Genomic DNA, 14,861 nt, shown 5'->3' on the forward strand with positions numbered 1-14,861 from the left:
TGAACGGAATTACACTAACTTTGGCACAAAGCTAGCTCTTTCTCAAAAAAGAGCCCTTTTTGTTATTTGGTGTAAATCCATTCAATGGTTTTGGACTTACTAAACAAAAAGTAAATATAAATATTTGCCTCCACACAGATCTCATGGTGAGATCCGATTGGTTGCCAACACCTCAACCAGAGTCTGTTGGCAGCTATGTTGGGAATCTTGCACTGCATGGTGTAAGAGCAATGGAAATCAGGTCATAAATATGGCCCTTAGTGCTAGGGAGGACTCCAAATATCCTAATGAGGATTTTACATTACCGTATGTGTATGTTAATTTGAGAACTCGCTCAACAAAGGAGATAGGCTTCCTTAGGACTTCACCTGGTTTGTCACAGGTAACTGGACCAAAGTTATTCAGTAGTGCAACGACGGAGCAATCATCAGCAGCACTACAGATTTCTGCCACTCCTGATCTGGAGTTGCTTGGGAATCTGTCCTGGGTCAATATGTGCAAGTCTCTGAACCCCTTTAGTGTCATGAGATATTTTGGTCTTCCATCTTAGCCCTTCCAGAAAAAACTGTAAATAATGTGGATCATATCGAAGACATACTGTTTATAATCCTGAAAGTGCTGATGGGCCCAAAGGGAACTCCTGAGTCAGTCCTTGTAGTTGGCAATAAATGAGCCATGTGTAAAGTTGGGCCTTATCGACCGTGGATTACAAGTTGGTACACCCAAATACTTGGGGGCACATGGCTCTATTCAACCTCTGCAAACAAAACACAAGCAGTCAATAGCTGGTAAACCCAAATTAAGAGGATGTTGGACTCCATCAAAAAGCAACAGAATGTGGAAAGTCCTATCTACTCAGTAAAAAACCTTTTTGATTTATGCTCCTTGAATTCAGCACTATGCTGTTCCCCAGGGAAGCCAGAGGCTTTTCCTATTTTTAGGCATAAACACTGGGGCAAAACATGCTTGATAAACACTTGGTGCTTTCTCAGTTTAGAGGAAAGCCAAAGTAAGAAAATGGAGCATGTGAAAAAGAACAAACAGAGAATATTAAATAAAAGGTACCAAAAAACTCCACTTTCAAGATATTGACAGTTCTGCTTTGAAGAATACGGTAAACAACCCTACTAATCCAAACATTAGGGTTTTAAGGGATGACGTGGGTCATTATGCAAAGAAAGATCTACCTTCTGTTATGAACCCTCTGGCTATTAGAGAATAATGCAGCTGTAGCAGCTCCACTGTCCATTAATCGTTTGCTAACTAATCTTAATTTAGCATCGGAATCCTTTTGTGTTGCGCCAAAAGACAATATAGACTTCATATGGAGTGGCAGGAATGACCCCTCCTCCTCCTCTCTCTCTGTAGATACCTTTACAGTGTATTTTGTAGCTTTATTTGATTATGACTTAATTTGAACCAATCATTCTTTTTATCTTGATTTTGAGCTATTGAGAATTTGAAGATGATTTAAAGTACTGACATTTCTCTTGTCTTAAGTTTGACGGACCAAATGTGTATTGGTAAAGCGGATAGGGAAGGTTATTTTAGTTGCATACTTAAATTGTAAAGTCTCCAACTACTATATTAGCCCATTTTTGGATGTTGAAAAACAAGAAGCTTGCACATTTCCCAATTACTTTTCCTATCAACACTGAGAACAGATGAGAGAGGACAATTACTTCTAGCTGGCTCAATATACCCATAAATCTCCACTGGGATATTCTATTCCTGATTATCTTATTGTTTCTTTTACTATTTTTCACCTTTTATCTGTTTTGAAAATTGTAGATTCCCCACCTAGCAATCACAGACTCCTCATCTTTTCCCTAGAGATCAGTATGTCTCAAGTAAGGCTATGGAAAATTGATGGACCAAATTTGAAGTTCAATAAGATTTCTGGCAGAAAGCAATGGTCTGCATAAAGATTTAAGAGGACTATTAGAGAAGGCAGTATCTGACTTAGGCCTCTGAAAGGCTGACAATTTTAACTTATTTTGCCAATTCATGAAGCAAATCTCAAATAACGATTGGCAGATGTATGCCAAGTTTTGTTATAATCCACTATGTCTGCCACTCCTCTCCTTGAACTAGGAAATAAACACGTTGATTAAAATGCATTTTGATTAATTTTTAATGGAAAGAGATGGACTTATATTGCTACAAAAGAGGAACAGAAGTCATTTAAAGGCTGGTATAAAAAAACAGAACTTAGAATGTAAGTAGATTGACTTAAGAGAAGCGGGGCATAGGAAAGATGTTAGAGTGAGGTTCTACTCTTACCCAATCTGTGAGGATATATGGGTCAGTTTAATGTCAGTACTATATGCAGTGAATCTAGGAGTTAAAAACTAAAGATTTCCAGGCGACCCTGAGTTGGTAACAGGGAGCTGTGGCCTTCCTACTATGGGTGACATCAAGACTTCATGCCACGCAATGCGGTCTTCTGGTACAATAGGCACAGAGGAATTGTAATCTCGATTATAAAAAGGCAGTTAAAGTTTGGCAACATTACTACATCCAGTGTTCAAATATTGTTTCATGAATTCTACAGTGCCCCCTTCATGGACTGGATGTGTCATTGTACCATTATATAAAAAGGGTGACAGTAATTCATCATCAAATTGCCTTCCAAGAAGCGATAGGCAAGGTCTTCAATAGATGTTTATTGGACCAGCTTAATACCTAGGTTGAGAATAATTTGAGCATTTGATTAGAAAAAAAGGCCGTAGGAATAAACAGGGTATCTTAGATAATATCGCAAACCAGTAAGAAAAATATGTAACTATCAGGGGTTTCACTGTTAATGACACATGTATTGATTTTTGCACAGCCTTTGATAAAGTTGATCGTCCAACCCTGTGGAAAAAATTATTTCATCTCAGAATGCATGGGACCTTAATACAGTTCATTATTGCCCTGCACTCCTCAACCTGATGTCAAGTCTTGTTAGGTGGAGATCAGGGACTATTTGTGGGCTTTCCAACAAAAAATGGTCTGAAGCAGGGGTGTTTAGTTGCAGCATTGGTACTTTCCCTGTATATATTCGATTTGCCCCGTTTCCTTTTGAAAGGATTGGGTTTTCTTCCAAGTATCAATGTCTGATCACTATTGTGTCTATTATCTGCATATAACATTGTAATTCTTGATTTAACCCCCAAAGATTAAATACAAGGGTTGGAATTATCTGAAATCTAACTCCCCAAAAAGTGAAGTCTTATATTCTTAGGGAAATAAAGCGTGTAAACACACAAATTATTTTTGGCACTTAGGTTTGCAAAAACTTGAAAGGGTTAGAACCTATACTTTCTAAGGGAAAATTATGTTCAGCACTTTAAATCGTTCAGCTCACATCTCAAATAGTGTTAGTAGAAGTCAATCACAGGACAAGGGGTTGGACACAATTTACTATTCAGTGGATAGGACACTTTTCCCATCTCTTATCTGTGTACCAGGCTAAAATTCCACCCACCTTAAATGGGATAGAGCTTATATATGTGGCAAGATGTTTTTTTGGTAAGACTGAAGGGCAAATAATAAGGAGATTATTTTCATGTACTACATTAACTGCCAATAGAGCCTTAAGATTGGAATTTATGAATAAAGGTTCATCCACAAAAGACTTTGTGGGGTCGGAGGGCTTTTTGCCTGTTGAGAAGTGTTGATAACTCTCTAAAGCATTTTATATCTAAGGAGATTGTCTAATCGAAAAAAACAAAAAGCTTTGCTTTTTAGAAACCTCAAGTATGCACTAGACCAACTTGAGATGGACAAAAGCTTGGTATCTTTTTTATCTCCAACTCAATAAAAGGCCTGTTTTAAACAAGCTTTGCTCAATTTAAGCCTTCGCCTGAACAGCAACTCCTGTAGTAAAATAGAGAGTATGAAGTAATGATGAACTCTACTACTGCAAAAAAGATCACAACTGTATTTTCCATGGATTATGACCCATGGGGTTAGATGCATTTGAATTCTAATGTGATTAAATATTCTTCTGTTAAATGTATTAACGTTTAAATAGTATGGGTAATCAAATATATGTAATCTTTGTCAAAATAGAATCCAGGACTATAAACATGTTTTATTTATTTCCCCCGCATTGTTGTTATTTCGTCATAAGATATTGCAACCCCTCTTCTTGAAGTTTTCCGTCTGAACACTGTTTTGCCCACCAAATGAATTTTTTTCTATCCAAATATTTTACTTTTTAAAATGTTTTTTTAAACTTGTATTGAACATTTTAACATGACGCTTGTTTTCTGATTCTTGAATCCGAATGTATTATAGGGGGTTAAGCAGAATAAATATTTTTTATGAAATATATCTTTTGTGTTATCTTTTTGTATGTCCTTATTTTATATGGACCTTTTCGGGGTTCCAATCATGAAATAAAATCTTGAACTTGGTGCTTCACTTTCGCCAAGGCTTGACATTTACACTTGTTTTGATACTGCAATGGTTCTACTTTTGTTGTGTGTGTGTTTTCATTAGCTTGTCCTTCCCTACACCCACCCTTAAATGTTTACAAAAAGCCCTATCAATCAGTAGTAAGTATTGCCCATTTTTCCAGACACTCCCTGCTGTTTCCCCAATATTTTCCACTGAAACATATAGCTACGTGTGCAGGTGTGAACGTCAAATTGGAAGAGAGCTGCGCAAAAGAATAGGAGAGGCGGTAGTCTCCACACTTTGCTGTGTGAGTTGCATTTTGTCGTACATAAGTTATACTACTGTAGAACTACTTTACATACGGCATTTTATGAATAGGCAGTTTAGTATTTAAAATTAGAATGAAATCTATTTCATATTTATCAGACAGTATTAAACGAAACTCTGTTCACATCACACAGATATATTTACCTAGCGGTATTTAGCAAATACTGACATTTGTATTAATTGGCTTTTTCCTGTATTTATGTCATTATTGCTGTATATAGTCTTATGTCATGTTAAGTTAGTTCATGCAAGTATAGAAAATACAGCCGGAGTTTAAAAAAAATACCAATAATAAAACTTAAAATAAATTAACAGACCCTAGAATGAAATTGAAAGCTTTCCAATTGTTTACATTTAATATGGTAAATATTCTCCTTAGCACACATAGGTACCTGATTCCAGCAAAGGAAACAAGGTGCTGGTTTTAACAGTATATCCTAAAATGCATTTTTCTTTTTTGTATCTGCTATTAGGCATGTTTGACTTACAGGACAGTGAAGACTTTCTTTTTCAAAGAAATCTTGGGCCACCTCTAAGTGTTCTCTGAGATGAGAAGGCACATGACATGCTCTTGGATATGGTATGGTAGCTGCATCGAACATGCTATTGCTGGTAGCTCGGCATTTTGCCACATTTTGGATATTGGGTATGAGATGAAATCTTAGAAGCTAGATAGAGAGTGTAAATTGAAAATTGTAGATAGGGACACGTATAGTGGAGACATTGTTATTGATTTTAGGGTTGCGAAATGAGAGAAAGGTTAGATTATGCGGTGTAAAACAGGCAACCCATTAAACGATTTTTACATCAGGGCAGGTTATGCAGTGCTTCCTGTATTTCAGATATTCAGTGGATGGCTGGGTAGCTGCTGATCATTTATTTTAAAAATGTATAAACCCTAAGGGGCCCTCAACTGCACCAAACCACACAATTTAATGTAATACTGAAGACCAGCATGTAACGCACGTTGGGGCTGCAGGCTATGGAGATTAATTTAGTGTCTTACTGCTCAAGGTATTTCAAAGGAGTGTACCTGAGTGGCACTAATCTACAGTTTGTGATCTCCTGTTCAGTATCAGGAGCTCAAACACATATTGACAAAAAAAAAAAAAATGGCATGAGGACATTCAGGGACAATGCAAAAATGGGAGAGATGGCAAAGCTGCACAGGACTGGAGTGGGCGCAGCTTCTTACAGACAACTTGCAAGGTTCAAATTTCAGAAGCACATATTGTTATGTCTGACTCCGTTCTTGCATATCACTGATGTTTACAAAAAAAGTGGTGGATGGAATGCTTAAAATTATCTCAGCCACTGACAATCACTTGGGGGCCGCATCCCAATAAATAGTTATTATGCACAACGTGCCACCTCAGTTTGGACCCATCCATTCTTACATATGACACATGGTGTATGACTGATTCATGGACCTGCCTCAGCGTTTGAGATATTCTTATACCAGTTATCTGTTCCGATATGCGGTGGTTGAATGAAGGATCTTGCTAGCATAAGGTTACTTTTCTGTAGTCATCCCTGGAGATACAGTTATACACCAATCTGTCCGCTTATATTAACTTCACAGAATTTTCTGCCAGTGGACTCATTATGATTAAGCTTCAAGGCATTCAGTGCTTTCTGTTTAATCAGATACCACAAGTTTTTATGTGGCAATCAAAATAGTGGTCATGACATGTATTAAACTACTTTGGGACTGAGCAACAGAGTTTCCCCAAAAAACCTATAGCCGATTAGCACACATTCATGTGTGCTTAAACCAATTTACAGGGATTTTCTAACAAGGGCTCGAGAGATGCACCCGCCCGCCAGTCGAATAGCGATACAGGTGGTAATAAGGTGAATAAGGCTGTCTAAAGTTCGAAAGCATCTGCATACATGAATTACAAAGAATTGAAAAGTGAATTATTTTGAAGAACAGGCAAAATGTTACCTTTCTGCAAAATATCCAAGTAGGTAGAAGGAGTGGCAGGTCCATTGGGGCTAAATTCACCTTTCGCCACTCATGAATAGTGTCAGTCAGGCTGCACAAAGGTCAGCCTGACAGACACTGATCACTTTCAGCTCAAGCAGGCAGGCGCAGACATGCGCAAAATGCGCAGGGTCCTGGCTGCCTGAGCTGAAATTTGCTGGGCCGAGGAAGTCACAGCTCCTGTGGACGTGACGTTCTCAGCTTAGCAAAGGTCCCTGAGGCCCTCCCTTCAGCGGCAAGGGGTAGCATCACTGATTGCCTTGAACTGGGCACTTCAGTTTTAAGCCCTGAAGCGCCCAGGTTCGAGCGTCGATCAGTGACACTTCATCGAGGCAGAGCTGGCTGCAGTTAAGTGTGTATTTTTGTTTTAAACTGTTTGGTGCGAGCATGTAGGTATGAATGTTTGGTGAAGAGTGTTGTGAATGGATGTGTTTGTGTGCTTGCGTGTGTGTGAATATATTGCTTTAAGTGTTCTGTGTATGTGTGCATGTGTGTTAGTGTGTCCCGTCTGCCCCCCTCCCTCCAAAACTTACCGGTCGCCACTGGTAGGTAGAGCATAAGCTCTAGCTCGCACACATTAGAATATATGCAATAAATGTAAACCAAACATCTGAAAGTACATTCGTTTTAAACATTTAAAATAGTTGTTTCATTTCTTTGCTGCTTATATTTATTCTAACACAATTGCATATACACCGTTATTGATGTATGCGCTGCATCCTTAACATTTTGATGAATGAAATGAAAGTATGTGACCACCTACCCACACACCTTGGAAGAGGTGCACTCCACACTCGACGACCACCTCCCAAGCATGTAAGCCGGTTTGCACCTTCCAAGCGATATCCAGGAAAACAGGAGAAAGTCAAGGAATCACCCACTCCAAAGTGAAAGCCAATTCTTCTACTGTAGGCAGGCACTCCTGGATCGTCACAAGGTTCCAAATCGTATTCTGCATGTAAAATATGACAAAATAAAACATAAATACAGATTAATACTAGTTTACTCAAATATTTAGAAATACAGAAAACGACATGACTTTGTTAGTCTAACCATCTCTATGCACTTTGTGAAATAGATTCCTAAGCTGTTCCAAAACAATCAATACATTGTGTTTTTGATCTTGGAACAACTGGATCCCTCAACCTTAAATTAGCTTAAGCATATCGTAGTATAATTCTAAGTCTATTGTAGTTGTGTGATGCATTGTTTTTAGATAATGTACAGATTAAAAAACAAAGACAATACATTTGATATATTGTGGCAATTGTGTAAAAGACTATCTCTCAGCTCACAAAGTGACAAAAACCGTTTTGTAATATTGCCTTATGCAAGAGGTGATATTTATCAAGCATAATTGCAGTTGCCTTTATTTTATTATAGTTTTTAACTTTTGAAAATAATAACTTCATGCGGTATATTATCATTGCAGTAACAATTGAATTAATCCTGATATTACTATAAGGAAAGACGAAGAGAGAACGAGAATAGGACTCTTGCTAAGTACCCCCTTTCCAAATAGAAATATGCTTTTTGAGAGTTTACCTTTTGTTAGAAATTGAATTCTTGGTTGGCTAAGGCATGCACCTAGGCCAGGCAGGAACCACTACTCTAGTCAGGGTAAGCTAGATACACAATAAGATAAACTGCACTCACCCACTGGAAGCTTGGCAGAGAGCAGTCAAGCTTATCTACAAAGGCAATGTGTACAGTATTTGTGCAACACACACACACTAACGCAATATATATATGCCACAAAAAAACCCTACACATGTTTAAAGATATAGATGATAGTTTTATGAATAATACAAGACCAAAACAACTAACATCCAATGGGTAGTACCGGAGTTAAGAATTTTAAATAATAAACCAAAAACAGTGCCTAGAAGTCAATAGCACTAAAAGGTTACTTTAGGTCATGCTAGAGCAGGATAAATCCAGAGTTCAGGTTGATCGTGATGTAGCGTGGGTCGGATACAGTTTCAAACGGGTCCCACTGAAGTTTACCGAATCAAGCTGAGCCAAGAGCCCCGTTCACGGGGGAGATAGTAGCTGGAAGCAACAGAGTTGCTGGCAATTATCCTACCGGCAGGAGGAGTTGGCTGGGCCATGGATGGTGATGCTTGGTGTGCGGGAAGACAATATAGCAGTGGCTTGCACTGATCGTTTGAGCCAGCGGCCAGTCCTAGTGCAAATGGGCCTGTTTGCGGTCACAAAGAGCACATATGCTTAATTTTAGGGGCCCAGGAGTTGTAGGTAATGAAGATAGCTGCAGAGCCCATATCTGGGGACCAGGGTTTAGAGAGGTCACCTCAGACAAGGGTAGGCCTCAGACAATGTGGAGTCCAGCAGCACCAGCAGAATTGTAGGAAGTTGGTTGTGTCCCTGAGACTTCAGAACACAGGAGGCAAGCTAGCAAGCCCTGGGATATCACTTGGATGGAAAGCAGAGTCCAACTCTTCTTCCAGCAGAGTCAAGGAATAGCAGGCAAGAGGGCAACCAGCAGAAATTCAGTCCATCCAGAAAAGCAGTTCAGTTGAGTCCTATAAGCAGTTCAGCAGTCTTTCTGACAGAGATTCAGTTCAAGATCCAGAAGTGTCTGATTTTAGGGGGTTGGACACCAAGGGGCCCATTAGGATGGCGAGAGGATTGCCCCCGCCAGGCTGGCGGTAGCCACCGCCGGCCTGGCGGGGTCAAACCGCCCGTCATTCACACCTAAATGACCCCCTGCAATATTAGGATGGCGGGGGGACCGTGGCGGACGGAAAGACCGTCCGCCGCGTTTCCGCCCCGATCGCCTTGCAACCGGGGCCGAAAAGGTCCAATATGGTGGCGGTGTCTAATAGACACCGCCAGCCATATTAACATGGGCTGTTTCAGATGCCTTTCCATGGCGGCGATGCCCCCATGGAAAGTCATGCGGTCTTCACTTTGGGGGCCCCCTGTGGACCCCCAGAGTGAAGGAGAGGTGGGGGTTGGTGGGTGCCTGCTGCTTTGTTTATGCAAATGCATACGTGCATTTTTAGCATTGTGGCCGGCGGTGCAGAGAGCACCGCCTGCCACAATGCTAAAGATGCAGAATGTGCCCGCCACAGTGGTGGGTGCATCCTAATACCCCCTACCGCCCCCCCCCCCCTTCTTATGGTGGGGGGTCCCAATCCCCGATAGGATGGCGGGCGGACTAAGCCTGCCTGCCATCCTAATGACCCCCCAAGTACTTATACTCAAAAGAGTCTTTGATATAGGGGATAACTACAAAGGAACACTCTGAATTGCACAAGTATCCCTTTTAACCCAGACCTGTCTGCCAGGCTAACCCTAGGGGATAACTCAGTGCTTTATGTGATAACAGGAAACAGCCTATTCAGATGTAAACGGGAGCCACCTCTCCTCCTTCTTGCCCAGGAAGACTATCAAAATGCAGCGGAGTCTCCGGTCACACCTTGCCCTTCCTGTGTTTGTGTCTGTAGCTAGAGGGAATGCACAAGTATAGCTGTCATCCAGTCTAGATGTGTATTGGAGACAGGTTGCAAGGCACAAAGAGCAGTAAGTACAGAGAAATGTTCAACTGGGCTTTTCACCTTGTCCTTCGCTTAAAAGATACAGTGATTTATTGGGCAGAGGAGATTTTATTTCTTCGTTTTTACATGATTGTCATCACATCTTAATTAATTTTTTCAATCGACAGCCCACACTGTCAACACAGTGTGTTTTGAAGATTGTGTCTTCCAAAAATCATTGTTGCTACTCAGTAAGTTTATTGGTTCACTAGGTTGTCACGAGGTGGGCACTTTGTAGTCATATAGATTTTACGACTGTACTCTTTTTCACTTTTTCAGCTGCTTTCATCGCGCTCGAACCAAATTAGCAGTCCATCTATTGTTTACATTTGATCATTGCGTAAGTCTTAGTTTCATTATCACAATGGTTTCCACAGTTAGAATACTAACGCAAGTATAGTTCTCAACAAAATGTATCTTCTTATTTTGACTTTCATTTTTTGTTTCTTTTCATAAATTGACACGGGTGCGTGGTTCATCCTTTTACTCTACAGATATTGACTGGTAATACATGCGAATCAGGTTAACCCCTTGTACTGTATCTCCCCTGAACTTAAGTGGCAATGCTATATGTTGTTTATCATTCATCAGAATTGTATCCTGCTTTGCTTAGTTCTGTTTCTTTCATTCCCTACAGTGGACCCTGAAGAAGGGATTTCATCCCGAAATGCATTGGGCATGAGGGCAAGACCAAACTAAAAGTTGTTGATAGTCAACAACAATCTCAGTATCATGATGATTTTTTTATACATTGTAGTGTGAATAGATCAGATGTTTTTCAGTATCTGTAACAAACTCAATATATACATGTTTAATTTTGAAGCTCCTCAATATAATGAATAAGTAATTCAACAGTTGGGTTTTATCCATATGTTGCTGAACAGTGTTGATTCTTTTTTCTAAAAAGTGTGAAACATACATACATTTACCTTTGCTGTGCACCTGGTACACTGGTGGTTTTCCACCAGCATTTGTTCAATTTCTAAAAGTAGCATTTGTAAATGATTCAGTTTCACCAGTACGGACGTTTTATGAGGTAGGCAGTCATAATATCGATTTTTTTATTATCGACCTACAGTAATATTGAGTTTTAAATATCATAGGGACAGAATATCGAAGTCAAGAATATCGGTAACCAGAATATAGAACTTAAGGTAAGTAATATTGTTTTTTTTTATTTCGAAGTGAGTAATATTGTTAGCAAAAACATAGTTGTTAATAATATCAATATTTATATTAGTGTTATGTATTTTAGTATGTATTTTATATGTATATGATTAACATTTTTTGTAATGTTTTTTAATTATTTTACATATATGTATTAAATGTTAAGCAATTAGAATTTTTTTTAAAGTACATTTTGTGTTTTAGTATCAAAGCAGGTTGTGGGTTTCTAGGGGAATAGGGTGGGAAGTAATTAAATTGTAATTAATTTTTTTTATTTATTTCTATTGATTATTTATAGTTATTTAATTATGAATTGTTATATACTTTTTATTAATTGATTAATTTATAATTATATTAATTATAATTAATGTATTATGTTTTATTTATTGTTAAATTTAAATACGTTATTGTTAATACAATTTTAATAGGTAATTGTTATTAATTAATTGATAATTACATTAAATGTGTTATTTTTTATGTGTAGCGGGTTGTGGGTTTATAGAGGAATATGATGGGAAGTAATTTAATTATAATTAATTATTATTTTTATTTAATTGGTATTGATGACTAATTTATTGTTATTTAATTATTAATTAATTTGTATAATATTAATTGATTAATTGATAATTTTATTAAATGTGTTATGTTTTTTGTGTAGCGGGTTGTGCGTTTATAGGGGAATAGGTTGGAAAGTAATTTAATGTTAGTTAAGTAAAGATTTATTACATTTTATTGGTATTTGTTTAATTAATATTTTTATTAATTAATTATTAATATGTTTTTATCTTTATTATTTTAATTAATATGCATGTTAAATTAATCTCTATGCTATCCTACATTTTCCACACTGTTACACTTACTGGAGTTGGAATAGTAATTTTAACCCCAATGCTATCCAACATTTTCGGTACTGTTGCGCTCACTGGAGTGAGAATAGTAATTTTTAACCCTACGCTATCCAACACTTTCCCTACTGTTGCACTCACTGGAGTGGGAATAGTAATTTTAACCTCTATGTTATCCAACACTTTCCCTACTGTTGTACTCACTGGAGTGGAAATAGTAATTTTTACCCTATGCTATCCAACACTTTCCCTACAGTTGCACTCACTGAAGTGGGAATAGTAATTTTTACCCCTATGCTATCCAACATTTTCCCTACTGTTGTACTCCGCTATCTAATTTTCTTTTTATTATTTTAGTTAATGTAGTATATAATTAATTTTAAATATTTTAAAAATAATTGTAATTTTTTAAAGTTTCTATATATATTTATTTAATTTTCATTTATGTTATTGTTTTATGTGTAGAGATGTATTTGTAAATGATAAGATATTTTGTAACAATTTATGTTATTAAAATAATTACTAAACAATATTCTTAAGTATGTATTGTCCATTATATGTATATGTGTAATTTATTTTAACATGATATATATTAGTTGTAATTTTTAAACATTTGAAAATATTGTAATTATGTTTATTTTATTTATATGTATTATTTACTTTATTTTACATTCTTTTTCTAACTTAAAAAAAAAATATTTGTAACAATATTTTTGACATCAATATTATTTTTTTGATATTTGTGTACTTACCATACTCTAGATAGAATGTCGTGATTCGTTTTATGATTATCATTTCAAACATAGCAAACATGAAAAATCTACTCCTTTCTGTTCAGGAATTACAGCTCAAAAGTACATTAAGAAATTCCAAAGGCTGGCCCATAAAAGCGGTAGGTATCACACTATTGAAAAATAAAATAGGCTATTTGTCACTACTAGGGCATTCAAAACATAAAAGTAAATGTCCTACTTTTTACTTTTCACAGTACCATGCCCTTAAGGTTACTTAGGGTATACTGTAGGGGTGACTTTCGTTTAATAAAAGGAGTGTTTTTAAGGATTGGCAAGTAGTTTTAAATGTCAAGTAGAAGTGGCAGTAAACTGCAGGGACTACAGTGGCAGACCTGAGACAAGTTTGAAAGGCTACTTCTGTGGCTGGCACAATCAGTCCTACAACCCGCTATTAGCATTTAAAATAAAGGCCCTGATTATGTGGTGTACCACTTTACAAGGGACGTACCGGTACAACCAGTATGCTAATTAGTTATACATCAATGTCATCATGTTTAGGGGAGAAGAACATGTACTTTAGCACTGGTTGGCAGTGATAAAGTGCTCCCAGTCCGAAGGCGAACAAAAACAATCAGCAAAATGGGAGTCAAAATACAAAAACTTGGGGTAAAGACCACCCTAAGCAAGACAGGTTTAACACCTCTTTTGAAAATGACGAAATTTAGCCAATAAGTTAGATATTTCAGTCATTGCAAATTGAAATTTTTTTGTTGTAAACAAATGTTTTTTGATTGCATAAATGGCCTTACACCATTAAGGAAGACCGGGCATGTTATTTAAATTCCAAATCTTATACAGAATGAGAAAGTAACACAGTAAATGTTATAACTACAATCATCACGTTAAATATGTAGAGCACAAAGGAACGCATACATTTAAAATCTTAGAAAAGCTATAAAATGGGCTTTTCCAGAGACACCTGTGGCTCAGATTTAATAACGCCAAAGTGATTAACCATACCTTTATTACTTCAAGAATGGATTAAAGGTTTAATGATAAAAGAGATTGTCATTTGTTTAGAGGATTTCACGCTACCCTTTACAAAAGATAGACTAATAAGAATGAAGTGAATGCAGACCACTCAAAATTATGTATTTCTATTAATTTAAGATAAGGAAGGTAAAACTGAATGAGCCATGTTAGAGACTATTGCACGCTCTGCAAACGATTGTGAAGCATCTGCATAACTGAGTATGTGATATAGTTTAGAGTTGCAATTCTACAGACTTCGGGAATTGCTTTTCTTTTCTAAGTGTTGTTTCCCCTGAGCAAAAATTGTGCGCTCAGAGTCAAGAGAACATTGACAAGTTTTTATGCGACTTGTCTTGAACAAAGGTTTACTTATTTTGGTAATCGTTTTGACAACCCATAATTAGTTTGTATTATGTTGATAATTCTGAGCATAATCTCAGCAGCCTTTCGTGCAGGCAATATATGCATGGGAGACTGTGTGAAGTCTAAAGATTGACCCATCACTGTTCTCAGGAGCAAACCATTAAGCCATTTTCTATTGTTTTATTGCTGAACATTAAAAACACAACTCACTGGAGAACAGTTTTTTGATTGGTATGCTGTAAGCTACCCAACCACCCTGCTCTGAAAGCCCAGCATGGACTGGGGGGCAGAAATATGAAGGAAATGCCAGTTACATCTGTAGCAGCATAGCTGTCTAGATGAGGCTTGGTCAATGTTAGATCTGTCTTTTCTACATACCGGTCTAGATTGTCCTAAACCCAGCTTGTTGCTCAAATCTCTGCATTCTTCAGTAAGGGCATAGAGAGGGGAAAGAAAA

At 37.4% G+C, this 14,861-nt stretch overlaps 1 protein-coding gene across 1 annotated transcript in view; it reads right to left on the bottom strand.

Moving 5' to 3' along the window:
* Positions 1 to 14,861, bottom strand: part of CSMD1 (CUB and Sushi multiple domains 1) — a 3,932,590-nt gene that overhangs the window by 1,746,507 nt on the left and 2,171,222 nt on the right. The window contains exon 21 of the mRNA XM_086925641.1: positions 7,467 to 7,655. Within this exon, the coding sequence (XP_086781767.1) occupies positions 7,467 to 7,655 (189 nt within the window). The remainder of the gene's footprint in view (positions 1 to 7,466; positions 7,656 to 14,861) is intronic.

The sequence above is a fragment of the Lissotriton vulgaris genome, chromosome 6 (assembly GCF_964263255.1).
Source record: "Lissotriton vulgaris chromosome 6, aLisVul1.2, whole genome shotgun sequence".
NCBI lineage: Eukaryota > Metazoa > Chordata > Amphibia > Caudata > Salamandridae > Lissotriton > Lissotriton vulgaris.